This window comes from Girardinichthys multiradiatus, chromosome 9 (genome assembly GCF_021462225.1).
Source record: "Girardinichthys multiradiatus isolate DD_20200921_A chromosome 9, DD_fGirMul_XY1, whole genome shotgun sequence".
Classification (NCBI taxonomy): Eukaryota; Metazoa; Chordata; class Actinopteri; order Cyprinodontiformes; family Goodeidae; genus Girardinichthys; species Girardinichthys multiradiatus.
The window spans coordinates 31,177,365-31,197,559 of record NC_061802.1 but is presented as its reverse complement, the minus strand read 5'-3'; the positions used below and the strand labels follow the sequence as shown (position 1 = coordinate 31,197,559).

Genomic DNA, 20,195 nt, shown 5'->3' with positions numbered 1-20,195 from the left:
AAGGTAAGAATGTACATTCCCTAAGGGATACGAATAGGAGGAGGCTGTTTTAGTAATACTAGGTGTGCTTAGCACAAATACAAGTTGCTAATAGCCTGTTTAAAATGTCCACTCCATGTTCATTTTGTCTTTATTTTAAAATGTATTACCTCATTTTACAGTTACTGTTCTCACACAAACAACATGATGATGTCTCGATGTCTACTCAATCTCTTTTTGAATCTTTCTTCCAGCACTGTATGACCTTCAGCTTCTTGATCAGCAATCTTGTGTCAGATCTGGCCATCTACTGCAGTGAGATTTCAACCAACAGCCTTAACATCTTATTAACATGCATAATGTGAAGTTAAGACAATTTAAATACATGAGTAAGCAATTATTGCATTACAAACATTCCTTTGTGATATTATGCAATACAATCTGCTGAAGAAACACGTCTCAAAAAACATTGCGATTGAGCAATCTACAGAGAAAGATCAAAAAGGAGCTCCGATGACTGCCTGAATGGGGGGTTTCAACTAATAATTTACACTTTCATAAAACAGCTGTCCATATTAAGAAAAACAAAGATGGTTTGAAAATGGTCATTCAAATAGCCATCCTTTTCAAAATAATGAAAAACAAAAAAAAACAGCTAGTCAATCAAAACTCACCATATTCTGTTCCATAGAGCTAAGCATTAATTTTTAAGTTATATTAGGCCAAAACATGCAAATAAAGAAGGGAAATTAAATTACTTCTAACATGTAAAAGAGTGCCCTAATGGGCTCTTTTAAACTCATAGTTTTTGTCGACACAGGAGGCCAAGCACGCTTGGCCTATCTGTTAGGATTCTTCTTGTTCATCGATGCGGATGCCAGCATTGTTGTGATTGTGGTTCCACTTCTGGAAACTGGAAGTGTGACCAACACTTTAAGTGCAGATGCTATAGCTGGGTGCATAAAAACAATGCAGAATAGTGCTGGAGGGCAATGTTCTGCTGAGAGACTTTAGGCCCTGACTTAACATGTACCACCCACCTAAACACTGCAGCAGTCAGACCACACACACCTCTTCATGAATAGTTTTACAGTGGCAGGATAATGCACTTCTGTAAGACTTGAGATCCATTTAGCAGTACGATGCTGATACTTTACTTTGCAACCTGGTGACGTTTGAGACTTAACAGCTGCACTGCCATACAGATGTCTTCTGCTTATGCTTTTTGTCATGGCTAAATGACTTGGAACATTGGTATTATCAGTCTCAAAGACAACCAGTGTAACTATGAAGAGCAGTTATCAAGTAGTGATTTCATTTATTCAGGGGAAAAGCTATCCAAAACTGCCTGTGCCTGTGTGAAAAAGTAATTCACCCCTAAACCTTAATACAACCCCCAGCAGTCACGACTGCCATCTAAGGTTTGAAATAACAGGCAATAAGTCGAGGAATGTTGGCAGAACCTTTACAGGATTGTTTTGATGCAGCAACACTCTGGGATTTTTTCAAATGGGTTGTTTAAGGTTATACCACAGCATCTTAAATCGGATTTAAGTCCGAACTTTAACAAGGCCTATCCAAAAGCTCTCCCTTTTTTTTAGCCATAAGGAGGAGAGCTTACTAGTGGGCTTCGGATTATTGTCCTGCTGAATAAACCATGTAAAGGTCAAGAGCTGATTCCAGGACATTCTCCTTCAGGAATTTCCTGATTGAGAGCAAAATTCTACTTTCTATTGATCACAACAAGACATCCACACCCTGCAGATGCAAGGCAGCCTCCAACCATTACACTAGCACCACCGTTTTTGATGCTCTTTGGCTAAAATGTTAGTTTCTATTTTTAAATCATGAACATAGACTTTAACAGAGGCAAGTAAGGCCTGCAGTGCTTTGAATGTCATTCTTTGTTATTTTGTGACCTTCTGGATGAGTCAGTGATTTGCTCTTGCTCTAATTTTGGTGGGCCAAAAATCTCCTGTGAAGGTTCAGCGCTGTCCAATGTGATCTTAATTTGTGAATAAAGCTCAACACTGGTAAGGAAGAGTCCTAAAGTCTTAGAAATGGCTTTTTAAACATTTCAAAAGGTAATAAATGTTAAAAACATTGTTTCTCATCTGTTGTTGAAATTCTTAAGATAAGGGCTTGGTGTGTTGTTTTTTCAAGCCTTCGTATTGTATATTTCCAACCATATAGACTTAGGTTGTTTTCAATAGCTTTTCTTTTCTCTTAAATAAAATTATTTGAAAACTGCTTTGTTAATTTACACGTCATCTTTCTAAAAACCTTTTTTTTAAATGACCTGGCCTTTAATTACAGTAGAGAAAAAAGCCCTCTGGAACATTAAATGTCTACAGGCATGAAAAGGACACCAACACCAAGAAAGCTGTAAAAGTCAAAGTGCAGTCTGCATGTTTAACACATTTCAAAAGACAGATTAAGAAAGAGGCTGAGCTGACTGTGTTAGTCCAGATACGATTAGGAGGCAGAGGAACTGACTGGAAACCAGGGCACAGGGCTGTGACTAAGCTGGTTTACTGACTCACGCTGTAGAGGATGACACCGCGAGAAGAGGCTCCTCCGCACCAAATGGCTCAGGTTTCACTTGAACAAACATTATAGCTGAAATCACTCTGAGCATGCATAAAAATAAGAGCGAAGAGTCTGTAAAAAAGACAAATCCAAGCTGAAGAGCCCCTTTTAACCCAAAACAAGATAGCATTTCTCCTATGTAGGTGAGCTGCGACTCCGGGGTACCAAAGCCTATTTGTATATGCGTGTGGGTATTGATGCAATATGATTCAATTGCATAGTGAGAGCAGCATAAACTGACACTGATTGTGGCTTGAGAAAAAAGTTATACAAGCATTGTTGTGTTTGGTTATAATATCTATGACTACACCTCAACTTAAATGAGATTTACATTATACACCGGCAACGAAAATCACAAAAGTATAACTATAGACCCAAATTAGCCAGAATATAACACTAACTTTAAGCTCCTTTTAGCAGCAACCTGCGAAGATATGATGTAGCTGTAAGTAAATAACACTCTTCCAAATAAAATAACACCATGTATACATCAGTTTTATATTTAAAAAAGTAAACCGTAGACTGGTTTTGCTACCAACAAACAGACTGAGGAGTGTGGAGGAAATGAACACACAGCAAAGACAAAAACATATCTAAGAGCATCCACTGAAGTAGAGTTTTAAAAGATCATCTCATGCTTGATTGGACTGAAGAGAGAATTGCAAAAACATGGAAAAGGCAGAGTTTCAGCTTTAAATGGTCATATTTTGGGTGTACGAACCATGTCAAAAAAACACTTACTATGAAAGCTTTGCACAACCTGGCATAGATAATCAGAATACACAAACAATCTGACCTTTCACCTCATTTCATTTATGCTTTCCTTCTTTAAATGTGCTTGCTGGACATTTAAAAACAATAAGCTTTTATCTCATGCATAGGGCATCAACTCAGTATTCCAAATCAGTTTTTATGTTTGTATGACTTTGAAGGGTTGTGCTAAAAAAAAAAAAAAGTCTTGTTTGGATGCATCTCAGTATATAAAAATGATCTTATTTTGTTAATTTAGAAATAAAAAAGCAGCTTTTCAAAACAAATCATGGTTGGTTAACTTTATTCCTTCCTCTGGAAAACTCTGAATGTGAACTTTTTTATTACAGCAGAATGATTAGTTTTAAAACCCTGAAAGTGAAAAGAGCTTTTAGCCAGCAGATTGTAACTCATGATAGTTTGTTCTCTCTATAGTCCAAAAGTGTCAAACTAGAGTCCTTGAGGACTGGTGTCATGCAGCCTTCAAATGTTTTTCAACACATCTGGGTCAAATAGTTAAGATTATCAGCAGGACTCTTGATTGCTGATGAAGAAATTCAGTTATTTGATTGAGCTTTACTGGGCCAGGAATATCTAAATGTTGCAGAGCAATAGCCCCGAACAACTGGAGTTTGAGACCCTTGTCAAAAGAATGCATGGGGAAAAGGTTTTTAATCACCTCTCCCTAGCAGTTTATTGCACATTGTCCAAAGTCTGCTTCTGATTGGCAGATCAGCACCAAGTGATGACTCTTCCCCCAGAAACTCCAGCTCCAGGCGAGCTTTAATGTGTTCTGAAAGACTAAAAAGCCAACAGTCAGAACCAACAAAAGGTTTTGCCCGACTGAGTTGGGAAGAAAACTGATCAGCAAGCCGAGGTTTGGTTGGAAAAAATATCGTATTTGCAACGTATGCTTTGCTATGTTAATGTAATTTGTGGGTCAATTCTGCAAAGGTGTTTGTTTTTCTTTTACACCTCCAATGAAGTCAGGGTCCCCCAGTGACTTTTATTAATAGTGGCACCCAGTTTCAATTTCAAAATTGGGACACCAACAAACTGAGCCAGAACTAAGAGCCCTCCAGTTTCTTAGTGGTATCGGGACAGATACCACTTTTGGAATAGGAAAGTCTTTCAAATAGGCAGCTAGCCTCTTTCTTGAAACTGTTGAGATGCCAGTAAAAATCTGATAAAGATAACATTTTTAAATCATTGATTTTAATCATTTTTCATAAAACATTCTGCTTCTAGTCTGCTATAAGAAGTGTAGAGCAGTTTTAGTTAGCATATTGGTTTTTATTTTGTGTTTACTTGATTTAAGAAAAATGTATTGTTTTCTTGATTAGATCCTTGTGGTTTTTCTTATAATCCCTGGTTAAAGAGTGATTATTTGTGATTGATGCTAAATCTTAACCAACATTAACATATGCTATATGCAAGGTTTTAAGATCAAAACACAATGTGACAAAGAATCTTAATTTTACAGACAGACTTCATTGCATACCAATTCGGTATTAAAGATTTGTGTATTCCATCCTTTAAATCTGGTCTATCTTTGCTTTCTTTTTACTCCAAAAGAAATTAGTAAAAGCTTTGCCAAAGCTCAGAGAGAAAGAGTTGTACCAGATGAATGAATCCGACTGAATGAAAAGTGGGATTTAGTGACAGCCAGACCATCTGTTCTATAATTCAGCCACTTTCTCACTTCTTACAAGCATTCTGAACTAGTAGCAACAAATATTTTCTTAGACAAGTGTGTGGCATCAAAAAAAATAAAATAAAAAAATCTTCTGCCTGCATGAATGATCAGATGATAAATTAGCTCTGCAACACCACTTCAGCATGTGAAAACCAGCACTGTATGCGCCGAATATGTCACTAGTGGGGGAGCATACTGCAAAAAGCTAACTAACTATGGCATCCCTGCAACATCACTTTATGTTTTGCTGAATTTTCTAGATAAATCTTTTCTGGGCAGATATGCTCATATAATTATCAAAGAAAATAGTTAATATAGTTCAGAAAATGCTCAGTAAGGAGTATTTGTTTGCATTCTTCACCACGAAGCAGAAGGAATCAGAAGAGAAACAAGATGAACTGAAACCAAATATAATTGAGAAATGACATTTACTTTTCGAAACAGCGGGACACACTGTTCACAGCTGGGATACATGTATACTACTAGAATCCCACCCATGGAACAGTGGCTGTACTGGTGAAAAAGGGCCAACAACTTGTAAGGAACAGCATTAAGAGATCCTCCCCCCCTCTTTTCAAAATTCTGACAGCAGCCTTCCCTCCGTTAATCTGAATAGTGAAAGCAAGCTTTGGGTAGGCAGATGGTTCATTCATTGACCTTCGTAGTAATTTCCTCTTTCTGAGTGCTTGCATAGTTTCCACAAAAGGCTTCCAATATAGAAATAACCCATCCTGCAGATCTGGTTAAATGGCGACTAGCACAGCTTGCATCCAACTTTCCTTAAATGGAAATCTGAACCCTACCCTGTACAACTGCAATTTTTATCATACAACAGTTAATTTAATTCAATTACAAAAGCAAAACGTCTATGTTAAAAGAGATTTGTTAGACAATTTCATATTTTTAAGAGCTTGTTTTTATTAATTTTGATGAATATAGAAGAAACAAAAGAAGAACAAACAATTAATATTATGCCTTACCGTTTTGTTGGGTCTGGTGTCTCTCAGCTTCCTCTGAATAAAACCCCAGTTCAACTATGGGGTTTAGGTCAGATGAGTTTGCAGGTATTTGGTACGTTTGGCAGTGTTAGCAGGTGCCACGTACTGCTGTAAAATGAAACCAGAATCTCCCTAAAGCTCATCAGCAGACTCAAGGAAGAAGGGCTTTAAAACTTCCTTGTATATGGCCGTGTGTGGTGGCTCTCTAAGAACCAACTCCAGCCACAGACCACACCTAACGAGTCTACCCAACCTCTTGAATGGATTTTCTTCACAATCCTCTCAATGCTGTTGCTATGCCTATTGCTTCTGCACCTTTTTACTAACCACACATTTTACTTCCACTAAACTTTCCATTAATTTGCTTGGAAGCCTCACTCCGAGCAGCCAGCTTCTTTAGCAATGGCCTTTCTTTCCTGGTTAAATCACTGTGTAATGAATATATTTAATATCAAGTTTCCCTTTTGAACTGAATTACTGAAATAAACTCACGCTTGGATTATGTTCTAAAATCAGTGAGATGCACCTGAAAATCAGCATTTAAGAGAACCAGTGTGTGACTGCCAAAGGTTCAAATCTTATTGTCACTACAAAACAATATTCAACTCATCTCATAGACCATTTTCTCCCCCATCTCATCTTTTTATCTTCTCTACTTTATACTCCAATGTAGGAACATGAATATAGAGATGTAGAAGCCATAAATCCACATGGAGAAGAATTACAAACATTTCTATTATTCCAAGATTTTCTTATATCACCCTTGATGACACATGATGAGCCAATGTCAAATCCAGCAAGTAACAGTGTGGACTGGACAAAATCAGTACAAGAGGTAAAATGAGGCAAAGTAATATTTCTTTTCATACATGCATCATCATCATCATGCATGGACATGTTAGACGTTTCTGCAGTTGTTGGAATGGGATCTACAAGCAGCCTACAATTACAATATTTTGGATGTGGGGCGTTGCCAGCAGAGTGTTTGGAGATAAGAAATCCCTAACTGTGCCAGACTAATGCATGTCAAACCAACCTAAACCTTTGCTGAACAGAAGAGCAAATAAACTGAGAAGGCATGTCAGGCCGAGCATGCTCACACGTGTTAATCATTTGTTTTCCTCGTCTTTTTGTGAATAGTTACGTGAAATGCGTGCGCAAATGTATAGTTAGTTTTATTAACATTCAGAAGCACCAACTTGCTGCAGGAAAGAAAGAAGTGTTAATACTTGAAAATAAAATTCCCTAGTCTATCTTATAAATGCATTATCACTCATCAGAGAGTCAACCGTGTGCTTTCATTGACATGCCTTTGATGCTGAAGAGGCAAAACAAGCAGACGTATGTTGAGAGAACTGAATCTGTGCTGCAGGGTTTAATCATTTGAATACATTTGCTCTTTTCAGTCGATATTATTTGCATCTCCTTTTTCTCACTATGTGAAAACGTTGCATAACTATATATTTCTTTCACAAGTGTTAAAGTAGACTGAATTTCCATGGCAAGTACCACACAGGCAAATAAAACTCCCACAATCTGGGGTACCCTAGCATTTCTCAAGAGACTGATATATTACGATCATATTTCACAGGCCATACAATGATTCTAACAATAGACAGAAACATGAGTATCCTGACAGAAAAAAAAAAAAAAAAAACTGATCCTTACGTCGGCCTCTATGACACCTAGATATACGTACACAGACCAAAGAAATTTTAAAAGATACATGGTCCATGTTTTCCGAACCTACAATGAATATTAACAGGTTTTGATTGGCCGAAATCAAAATACAGTTCTGGCCATATTAATTTGCTACCCCGTTAAAGTGCAAAACACCTTTAAAAAAAACATAAACTCATCTTTAACTGCAGTAGCACAATGTCACAATCAAAAATGTAAAAATCCTACTTTAAATTTGGGCACGTTTTCAGCGGGGGAGGGTTGTGTGTTTGTGTGGTGGGGGGGTGGTGGTGCCATGTTAAGATAATTGTTTTGGGCTTATTTTGCAAGAATTAGTGGTGGCACAGTTATTCGTACTCCCAACAGCTCATTCAACATGAACGTAACTAAAGCACTTCTTTCCCAGTATTCTATCACTTTCTGTTTTCGTCGGGCGTAAACGTAATATAACAGAGGCCCATTTCACCAGGTCTCCAAAACAACCGTTACAAACCATCTGGATGCCAGTTGATTGTGGGTGAAAAAGCCTTTTGTCCCACCAGCAAAAACATAAAACATGTGGAGTTGGCTAAACTCTAACCTTAAGTGGAAGTGTGTTTGAGTGTATTTTTTACCAAGCACTCCTGGAGTGAGAGTTCACAAATATTGCGGAGGTTCCATGAACCTGTTGGTCTGTTTTATGTAAAGTGCAACGCATAGTAACCCTTTGGGAAAACAAGTAAATGCTGGAAAAAAAAAAAAAATCTGGTGGACTCTCAGTGAACAGAAGATTTGTTGGGATAATAATCACATGATAATGATTTAAATCAACAGAAATGGTTCACCAGATAGAAAGCTAACCTTCATCCATGGACATCTCAGTCCCCAGAGCTAAATCGTACAGAGAACCCCAGGATCAGTTGGCAAATGGGAGCTGTGCAAAGTGTTAAAAATGTGGTACCAGTAATTGTACTACTGGTGAATGTTAAAAATGCACCATTTCTTATTTTGGGATTCTTCTTTTCTCACTGAAAAAGGCACTCAAATTAAAAGACAGAATATTAAAATTGTGTTTATGTTTGACCTTATGGTACTCATTAGAATTATTTAGTTTAAGGTTGAAATTAATTTAAGGTTGTTATTTCTTAACCTTAAGTGTGGTTAGTCCTGTAAACCAAAGGAAAGGGTGGGAAACAGTGCAAGAGAGGATTAAAAAAGCAGGCAATGCTCACAGAACAAATGACCCAAAAATAAAGAGTAAAGCAATAATTTAAGGACAACTGAAGCTACATCTGGCCTGGCTCTGTGTTTCGCTGTGGCACCTTTCTGGAGGGGGGCATCAGCCAAGCGGCTGCCGCCAACAACTTAATGCTCACCTTATACTGATAATACACATGGCCCTGTCTTTCAGTGTTTAACCCTGTCTCTCATAGACATAGCTACTGGCTGAGCTTTTACTGTGACTAACTGTATGTGCTCTATTTCATCCTCTAGGCTTGAAAACTGGCTCAGAGTTCATCTGCTTATCTGTCTTTTTCTCCTAGATGAAGCCTCTAAAGGAGCTACAACCATTAATGTTTTACTATTCCTTCCCATAGAAAGTACTCCTGGATCAGTGCTTCTGTGCTCTTTGCTCTGTTCTCTAAAACCCCCAGTCGGTCGTGGCAGATGGCCGCTCACACTGAGCCTGGTTCTGCTGGAGGTTTCTTCCTATTAAAAGGGAGTTTTCCTCTCCACTGTCGCTACATGCATGCCCAGTATGAGGGATTGCTGCAAAGTCAATGCAAGCGACTGTCCACTGTCGCTACACTGTAGGATCAACTGGAATGTATGTACCCGACTTGAAATCTGTATGATTCGATTAAACTCACTTTGTAAAGTGCCTTAAGACGACATGTGTTGTTAATTGGCACTTTATAAATAAAACTGAACTGAATTGAAATAATTAGAATTATATGGCAAACAAAAAAAATGTGAATTAACAGCTTTATATTTTAGATTCCTCTAAATAGCCCCCCTTTGCTTTGATCCCTGCTTTGCAGGCATCTGCCTCATGTGCTTCATGAGGCAATCACCTGAAATGGTTTTCCAACAGCCTTGAAGGAGTTCCCAGAGGTAGGAATAAAAATAAAAACAAACCACTGAATTAGAAGGTGTGCCCACATTTTTTACTGGTAGTGGAGCTTCTGGTGGTCTGCTGCGATGCTGGTGGACATGATTTTATAGCAACAAAAAGTTTCAGCATCAAAATGAGGAAATCTTGAATAAAAGCCTTCATGAAGGCTAAAAAAAGACATTTTGGCATTTATGGATAACTAGAAATGAAGAATATTAACTGCAATCAATGCTTTGTTACACATGCATGAATAGCTCTGCTGAGATAGGGAAGGATTGTGTGCTGCTTACCCCTTGGTTTCCATTAAATCTAATCAATGGCTGTTGTGACAGGACCTGCAATGAAGAAACAACAGAAATTAGAAAAAGTTTTACTTCAACATGTAAAAATGTTTTATTCAAGCCACTTCTCAAAAATCTGTTCCAAAAGAAATGATTATAACAGGGAAAAGTTACTACACAAAATTACTTTCACCAACTCCTTAAACATTAGCCACTGAACAGAGATAATTTAATCAACACAGCCGCATACTGAAAAAAATATTCTAATTGACTGCATTTTACCAGAATTTTGTTATACTTTACATTAAAATATGGGTGATTGCAAATAAAAAAAATGCATAAAAATAAAAATCATTTGAAATGTGGCTTAGAGATGCAAAGCTACACCTGAACCAACTGCAAGTCCTGCACAATAATGTTCTTTTGGCAAAAATAAAAAGTGAAATTGATTGGTCGTAAAGCTCACAGGTCATTTTGATCAGATGTGACAAAGACTTAACAAAAACACCTCACACCAACTATCATGTACAGTGCTGGGAGGGCTGGTCAAACGGGTTCCTTCTGCAGCAGCAGCAACAACATACTTTTAAGTTATTCGGCCAGTTATGAACACTGCTAATTAGTTTCTGGGTCATCTGTCTCATGCAGCAGGTTCATCATAGCACATCAGATAAAGAATCACTGTTTTCCAGTGGTCTAGTCAAAGTCCAAAACACAAACAACTGAAAGCCTCTGGAGAAACCAGAGCATAAATAATACTGGGAAAAAAGAAACTTTATGAATTTGAAACCAACTTAACAAGAAAACAAGCTTGAGTTAGGTGATACAGAGTAAATATTTTAAGTAACGGCTGCTAGAGGTGGTTTTTACATCTACTGGATCATGGAGTTTACTTAGTTTCTCTATGCATAAGTTTAGATTTGGGCCAAGCTTGTTAATATGCAAAGACTGATTTAAAAATATTAATTTATCTACATTTTCCAGATTTTAAAGGCTTGACAGTCTTATTATCTAGTAAAACCTAACTATTTGAAAAGGTATGTACTTTTTACACACATTGAGTGTTGCATAAGTTTGAAATGTGGTCCTCCGAAGATTCTTGGAAGTACCTTTAGCCAGAAAGAGCTGGGCCCAAGACATTGTGCAGTGTAAAAGGACACATATTTAACAGTTTATTACAGATCTAGGCACGAGGATACCATGGATCTTGATTTGTTCTTGGAACCTAATTTAACACAGGATTTAACTTTGTTTTTACACATAAAGGCACAGGTCATTTCTCCACTCCGCCATTTCATACTTTAACGTTTTAGTTGTTCATTCCCCGGCTTTATCCAGGTAATAACAGCTGTTGTCCTCCGTGGGATATTTAGTGCTGACAAGGCGTCAATTTGTTGGTCGCTTAAAAATAAAAAATTGTTTTACTTGTTTTTGAGCCATAATTGTTCATATTCCACAGGAGTCATCTGGTCTACATGGGGCTCATAACCACAGGCAATAAAAACAGGGTCAGTAAAGGATTCAGAACATACTCACTTGAAATTTGAGCATTATATGACAGCAATTACTGCATTATTCAAAGTCATCAGGGTGAAAAATCTGTGAAACTGACTTATGTTGAGGAGGACAAAGTATTTGAGGACGTTTGCAACCCCCAAAAAAAACAAAAAACAAAAAACAGTCTCCACTGTATTGTTTGGTGTTTACTAGTCTATTGCTGGTTCATCGATTAATATCAATACAAGTGAATATTTACTTGAATCCAATTCTTGTGTCCGTTTAATGGTACAACTGCACAATTTAATGAAACTAGTGTACTTAAATAGTATATAATGAGTACTTATTATATTTAGGGTAGTAGAGTTTGTATTGTTCTGACTGAATGGAAATGCAGATGTAATGCAAAAAATACTCAAATAGAATAAATTATTGGGATAAAATATTTAAGTCCGCATTACTTATCCCCAATGTATCTTTATAAACAAAACAACAAAAAAACAAACAATGGATATGCAATGGTCAACAGGTATGGAACGAAATTAGAAAAGGGATGAAATCGCGACATGTGGAAAGGAAACAGAGGTATGAATTGATGTAGCTCCAAATTAACCCACAGCCTCTCTCTCTCTCTCTCACACACACACACACATCCATGTTTTGCTATCTTTATGAGGACTTTTCGGTTACTTCCATTGACTTCCATTCATTTTCCTTGATTTTTAGTGCCTAACCCTGACCCTAACACTAACCCTGACCCTAAACAGTTAATACCTAACCCTGACCCTAACAATAACTCAATTCATACCCTAGTCCTAAACCTAACCCCTGTCCCAAGAACGGAATTTGAAAAAGTGAGGACCAGAAAAATGTCCTCACTTTGTCAAAATGTCCTCACTTTGCGATAAAAATACGAAAAATGGTTCTCACTCAGCAACAAGTACAAGAACACACACACACACACAAAATGGAAACATGTTTTTTTACTGAGATCATTGAGGGTCAATGACAAATAGGGCTTATTTTTTAATATTTGCAGAACAGACATAATGCATGTTTCCGAATTTGGAACAATGTATTTAAACAGGTGCCCATAACGCTTTTTTAATGCTTGAGAAACTACAAACATTTTCACTGAACCACAAAGGTCATTTGGGTTCCTCTAGATAATGAAATCTCCTGTTCACAGTATTTCTTAACAGTATAGTAAAAGCCCAACGTTCTCAGTTGTGTCACCCTGACTTATGAAAACACACAAATTGCTGGACCACCGTTTTATTTTTATTTTCTTTTAGGTATCTCATCAGCTTTCAACCTGTTTGTAAAATTTGGCCTATCAGAGCTTTCAAATAATCCCACCAGTTACTAGGTGTTTTTATTTTAGGTTTGTTACCATTCAAGGGCTACTTTTAAAAGTCATCGTAGACTCTTAATTAGATTGGACAGTTTTACCACCCAACATTTTAGAGGTTGGAGCTGCCAAAAACATATGGATTGTCATTATTTTAATGTAGTCAAACTTTATTCAAACTGAATAGATTTTTAAAAAAATATTTCCATTTCATAAATTGATTAAATGATTTTAAAAGCAAATAATGCACTTAGCCAATAACAGTGCTTAAGGGTCATAGCCTTGGTATCCATGCTTTTGTGTCTATTCGGAGTCAAACTAGCACCTATGTGGAGGTACACCTTAAGAAACTGTTAAGGATTCACTGACAGCTGTGTGGTCCATGCAAGACACTTTAAAGACAGATAAGCACCCATCTCCATCTGTCTGATGCACTCAGTCTAAAACAACAGAAAAACGGGAAGAAAAGCAGTAGTTCACCAGCTTTACAGCAAGAGACTGTTTCATTTCCTCATGAAATCTGCACATTCAGACCACCGAACTGGCCAAAGAGCCACACTGAACTTTTAAACAGTGGCGATCCCACCCAGCAGCCCCCACCTCTTCTCTCTGGTAACATTGCTAACATAGTGCTACCCTCAGCCTGTTCATTTCAATGGGCTGCTGACATGTCACTATTTTCTGGGACCTAAGCCCAGAATGTTCCACAGAGCTAACCTTGGGGACAGCGACTGGGTCCCGACCACCGACCGAGGCCGTAGATGCTCCCAAACAGGGCCAACCAGCAACAGAATGGGGATCAGCTTGACATGGCTCATCTCTGCGGCCAAGCTTGCTGTACAAAAACTAAACAGATACCCCTGTCTAAAATTTGCTTCCTATGCCGTTAACACTTGACCTGCACATTTCCCTGTTTTCTGGGAGAGCAGCTAGCATTATATAAAGAACACAGAGGAACAGACATCGGGCTACAGCCCATAACCAGTGAATTACAAGATGCTACCCTGCTCCTGTGATATCAGTAAAAATCTTTTCTAAAAGGTTTTCAGAAAGGAAGACGTGCCACAAACACACAATAGATGAAAATGATAACACAAAAACACAGATTTATTCAAGTACTTCTGTTTTAATTGGAAATACGCAAAGGATTACCCAGGTCTAAATAGAAATATGAACTAAAATTACCAGGCATTTATTTGCATCACTGTCACACTAATGAGATGTTCAACTTGTCAATGACTAAAGAAGTGGAAAGAGTATTTCTTTACTGTACAAGAGTGAAATGACAGTCTCTATATGCTCAATGAGCATTCATCATTGATGATTAAGTCTTGCCGCTCTGCCCCATTAAAATGACTGTGAATAGGAGACCAAGTAACAGATGTTGGCTTTATTGGACCCAGTTATTTGTGCTTTCATAGGAGCTGGCTCCTCAACACTAGAAGAACGTCCTTTGAAGCTTTTGTCTTTCACTGATGAATGCATCAGTACGTTTGATCTTGTGCTTCAAATGGAGGCATTAGTTTAAGATGTTTGCATCTTTCTTCGCTGTAAGAAGATGATCAGTTTATGTCATATCTGCTAAACACACACCTCATCAACTGCTCCACCGTGGCAGCCAAAGTAGGGAGACGGTCATTAAATGCCATTTTTGCTCTTTCTTGCAGCAGTTCTTAGATGCTATGGGCCAAAATTCTGAAAACATTCCAACAAAAAGGAAATCCCAAGGAAATGTTCATATCTTACATCCTACAGATGGGTTTTAACATTATATGTAGAGGCACAAAATTTGTGTTGCTGTTTTCTGTAAAAAAAAAAAAAAAAAAAAAAAAAAAGACTCCTTGGGTATAAAAATTTGTTTTTCTTAAACAGAAATTCAGCCTTCTGAAAAGTTATACAATACTGATTACTCTGCAGAGATAGGCTACAAAGGTCATTAACAATTGGAAACAAGATAAATTACAAAAAGCAGAAATATTTTTGTTGAATAATTGTTTTACAGTTAGGTGCTGGTTTTTGAGAAAAAGGTGATGCTTTGAAAATCACAATAAAAGGTCCCCCAACTCTTTTTAAAAGCATATGTGCATATAAACCATGGATCAAGCAGCACTTGCTGTTGGCCATACTATTGTTATCACAGGTTGACCAGAACACTTGACAACCCAAACATAATAGTACTATTTTGGAACCCCTTTTGCTCTACGTTACATGGCACAGATTCAAAAGGTGTTGGAAACTTTCCTCGGGGATTCTGGTTGATATTGTCATGATAGCCCCATGCAGTTGCTGCAGATTTGTCCATGATGCAAGCCTCCTATTACACCAAATCCCCAAAGTTGCTATATTGAAATGAAGTCCGGTGAGTGTGGAGGTCATTAAAGTACAGTGGCATGCCCAAAAAACCAGTTTGAGATGATGTGGGCTTAATGACATGATGCTGGAGGAAGTCACCATCAGAAGATGGGTACACTGTGGTCATAAGGGATGGTCAAGGTCAGCAACAATACTCGGGTAGGATGTGGTGCATAAGCAATGTTTGACTGGTAGCAAGGGGCCAAAAGTGTGCAAAATAATTTTCTACTGCTGAAGGTAATCTGTTCCAAGGTTTGACGTGTTGTGCAATCAGAGATGGTATCCTGTATTGTAATGAGAATACAAGTGACAGCAAAAGAAAAATCTTGAGGAAGTACACTGATCATATAAATACACATTTTGACCTTAACATTGGTACTGTTAGGTGTTTTACATTTATGCAAGATTTTGCCTTAAATATTCAGTCTATAGTTAAGAGTTAGCAATGAATAAGCTTCTTAAAACAAAGGTGCTGTCAGACCCTATAATGCTTCTCTTCGCGTTTGGCGAGAGCCACTTGCACCATACATGTCAACCTTAGAAAAACTGAGAATGTACCCGAGCAGCTGGCGCAAAAGAAGACAACCCCTACTGGCAAACTCCCGCTGTTGTTTTGAAGACAACAGTGGCTCAAGTAAATTCCAAATTAATTGGTGATAACAATCTCTTCCACATGCAAACATTATCTGGAGCAAGAAGTGAATTCATCAGATGTTTCTCTAAAAATAATAAATCTATTTCCAGTTTTCAGTGTTGAAGGAGAGAAGGCCATCCTGCAGACTTGAAAGGACAAAAATTTGAATTTAACAAAATATGTGAGATTGCAGAGCCTGGAGCGTCAGTGCTGTGTGAGTTAAGAGTGATTCAATCACAAGCACTAAATGCACTAATGTAAAAATTTCAAATAGCCTTATATGGGTATTACGACATAAAATGAGCTTTACAATGGCTACCCTCAAAGGCAGATGTTCTGTTTTTGGCTGCAAAGACCCACATGTTTCCATGCACATTCTCCCACTGTCGGATAACAGAGATTTGTGGCTTCATTTTATTTTTGAGGGCAACGTTCCAGACACATTGCCGAAGACAGTACTAGTTTGTGTGAATATCTTCACCATGGACTGCTTTGAGAACTCAAATCAGTTCACGTCAGGATTGGCAGAAAGACTTAGACTGGAGAAAATTCAGTCCCTACTGTTCATGGCAAATCTGTGAATGTCAGGTGAATGGCTGTACTGTTGGCATCTGCTGGCAGGAAGTGCTGGCCGCACCCCCTAACATTGAGTAGGGGGTGTGGCCAGCTAATTTGCATAGAGGTGACAGGGCCCTAAAACAGCTCATTCTGAAAGGAGCTCAAAATAGGGGCAACTGAGGAGGTGAAATCTCATTATCTGAGAATGAAAAAAATGTAGTTAACAAGTTTTGTATAATCCATAGACCTGTCCCAAATGTTTAAAAGAAGGTATAATAGGTCACCTTTAAGTCCATCTTAAAAAACGTTAAATTCTAAGCAGGCTTGTAGTATCATAAGCTGCATTAAACATGTCTTCATAGGTGTACTCCTTGTACAGTAACTGGCAAAAGTGAGTTTACCCCTCACATTTTTTAAATATTTTATTATACAATTTTCTTTTAATGTGACAACACTGAAGATGTAACACTTGGATAAAATAGAAAAGTACGCCATGTACAGCTTGTGTACATTTGCTGTTCCCTCAAAATAATTAAAAACACAGCCATTGATGTCTAAACCACTGGCAACAAAAGAAAGTACACCCCTAAGTGAAAATGTCCAAATTGTGCCCAAAGTGTCAATATTTGGCCGCCATTATTTTCCAGGACTGCCTTAACTTTCTTGTGCATGGAGTTCACTAGAACTTCACAGGTTGCTACTGGAATCCTCTTCCACTCCTCCATGACGACATTGTTGGGAGCCACATTTAGAGGCGACTGTGGCTCAGTAGGAAGAGTAGTCGTCTTGCAATCAGAAGGTTGGGGGTTCGATTCTAGCTTCCTCCTGGAAGGTGCTTAACCTCAAGTTGCCTGCCGATCTAAGTTCAGTCCATTTACCATTTATGTTTAACCTCAGTTTATTCAGCAGTGGTCGTCTTGGAGGTGTGTTAGGGGTCGTTATCATGCTGGAATACTCGTTTCTGAAGGGAGGGGATATTGCTCTGCTTCAGTATGCCATGTTGGCATTCATGGTTCCCTCAGTGAACCATAGCTTCCTGCAGCACTCATGCAGCCACAAGCATGACACTCCTACCACCGTGCTAGACTGTAGGACAGACACACTTGTCCATGTACTCCTCACCTGGTTGCAGCCACACACGCTTGACACCATCTGAAGTTTATCTTTGTCTCATCAGACCACAGGACACGGTTCCAGTAATCCATGTCCTTCGTTTGCTTGTCTTCATCAACCTTGTGGTTGTGGGCGTATGGTCTGAGCACTGATAGGCTGACCCCCCAATCATATCCACAACCTGTGGATATGATGCTGAGCAAGTGCAATCAACTTCTTTGCTCGACCATAGAGAGGCCAGTTCTGAGTGGAACCAGTCCTGTTGGCAATCTTTTTATAGCCTAGGCCGTCTTTATGTAGAGCAACAATTGTTTTTTTCATCCTCAGAGTTCTTTGCCATGAGATGTCATGCTGAACTTCCAGTAACCAGTATGAATGCGAGAGCGATAACACCAAATTTAGCACACCTTCTTCCCCATTCAGACCCGAGACCTTGTAACACTAACGAGTCACATGACACCGTGGAGGGAAAATGGCTAATAGGACACAATTTAGGCATTTTTAGTTGGGAATGTCCTCATTTTTGTTGCCAGTGGTTTAGACATTAATGTATGTCTGTTGAGTTATTTTGAGGGGACAGAAAATGTACAGTTTATTCAAGCTGTACACTGACTATTTTACATTGTATGTAAGTGTCATATCTTCAGTGTTATACCATGAAAATATATAATACTTACAGAAATGTGAGGGATGTACTCTATCTAGTTTTGTGAGATATGCATTAATATAGTTTGCAGTTTTTGCCAACACTAGCATGACTTACAGGACTCAGTGGGCCCGAAAACCATTTCACTAGCTTGAAAACGGTGACAGAAAATAACCACTCTGAGGTTGATTTCCATGTGATACACTTGTATTAAAAAAAAAAAAAAAAGATGCTCCTACAGCCAGCACCATGTTATTTATGCTGCCCTAGCTGCATACTGCTGCTTGCTTCTAGGCAAAACTACAATATCAGTTAAAATCCACCTTGGCAAAACGTGTTTGTGGAAAACAAACAGGGACAGAGGCACTGACTGATCTCTTGAAAAGGACACAACAGATCAGGCAGTCTGCTGCCACACTGGCTTGACATGTTCACTTGTAGTAACCCAGTCACAGGACTGAGGAACACCGTGACATTTAGAGAGTCACATTTGGCCTTAGTCACTACAGCCATCTCTGGCACTGACCCGTGACCTGCTGAGTCCGAGGAATAAGCATTCCTTAAATAACCATGGTGCTGGCACAGACCAGCCAAAGTTAGGCAACAAAATCTCCACCCTTACTTCCCTCGGATCTGAGGGTTGAGACGGGCATAGATGCCCAGGCCTATAGCTCCTCATTTTTGAGACTCTAAACAAGGATTTGCTTGTTTGCTTTGTCATCAGCAATAAAATCTGATGACAATTTAGATTAAACTCTAAAATGCATTTATGTGATTTGTACAGCAGCCCTACTAGGACAATAATTATATCAAAAACTATTGATTTCCAGAAAAGAAATCAAGAGAAACATTGCAAACTCATTATTTAAGGTTAAGGCAGCCAACACCTAAACCTGACTGCCTTTCAGATTGTTAAACCAGGGTCTTCCTACCTGCTGGAGGAAAGATCAACAGTTGGGACCAAATATTTTCCTGTCAAACGTTGTCCGGTATACTCTCCGAGGTACTTTTTTTTTTGGTGGAAGCTCCCTTAGAAATCCCCCCTCAAACGACATTTACCTGGCAATACCAGAATTCATACTTTGTTTGGTACAAGGGTTAAGTTACTACAACTAAAGTACACGTGGTACAGGCTCATAACAGTAAGCTTTTAAACCACTAGGTAGAGTGCTAGCCTGTCTGCAAACTACAACCTGCAACACTTCTCATGGCTTCCTGCTACTTAGTGTACAAATAGCAATATAAATCTTTGTCATGTTAGCTCATATTCAGACTGCATCACTACCATCTTGTAGGGGTCCATTAAAACGGTTCAATATGCGATAAAGTCGCCGAATGTTGCAATGATTGCATCTCTTGCCATAAATAAACAAAGACAACAATTTCTACTTTGGATTCACTGCAAACATAAACCCCAAACAGTGAGAAGTGTCCCCAACCACTGGGAAAGAAAATGTAATTATTTCCATCCAGATAAGCCAAGTCTGGCTTCTTATACAACTGAGTTTGTCTAAATTAATCTGAAAATTGCATCACACCGAGTTATTTGTGTTGACTAAATATGCATATTGCCTAAACATTGGGTTTGCTTGTGTACATTTCTATAGGGGTCAGTGGTTTTCTGTCTGACATGCTGACATTTTGTACACACTCAAGCGCTGACACAGTTTGGCAGAAATACGTTTGGTGCATTTGCACGATCTGTGTGAAAGGATGAAGAAAGGTGACCACCAGATCAAACATTTTCTTCCAGGCTAAATTACAACGGTGCAAATAATTAGGTAATAATTTAGACTTGAAACAAACTCACAAATGTATGTGGACACTGAGCTTCTTTGTATGAAAACAATTTAATCTCTAGCAATGCTGAATCACACTTTGTTTCTCAATACAATTCAAAGACAACTACTTTCCAAGGCGTCATTAAAAACTCATCTGCTCTCCACAGACCGTTCTGGATGACGCTAGAATTACTC

General features: G+C 38.4%; 1 protein-coding gene across 1 annotated transcript in view; it reads right to left on the bottom strand.

The window, feature by feature from the left end:
* The window catches only part of ell (elongation factor RNA polymerase II), a 43,928-nt gene that overhangs the window by 19,525 nt on the left and 4,208 nt on the right, over window positions 1–20,195 (bottom strand). Inside the window, exon 2 of the mRNA XM_047375136.1 lies at window positions 10,078–10,122. Coding sequence (XP_047231092.1) covers window positions 10,078–10,122 — 45 coding nt within the window. The remainder of the gene's footprint in view (window positions 1–10,077; window positions 10,123–20,195) is intronic.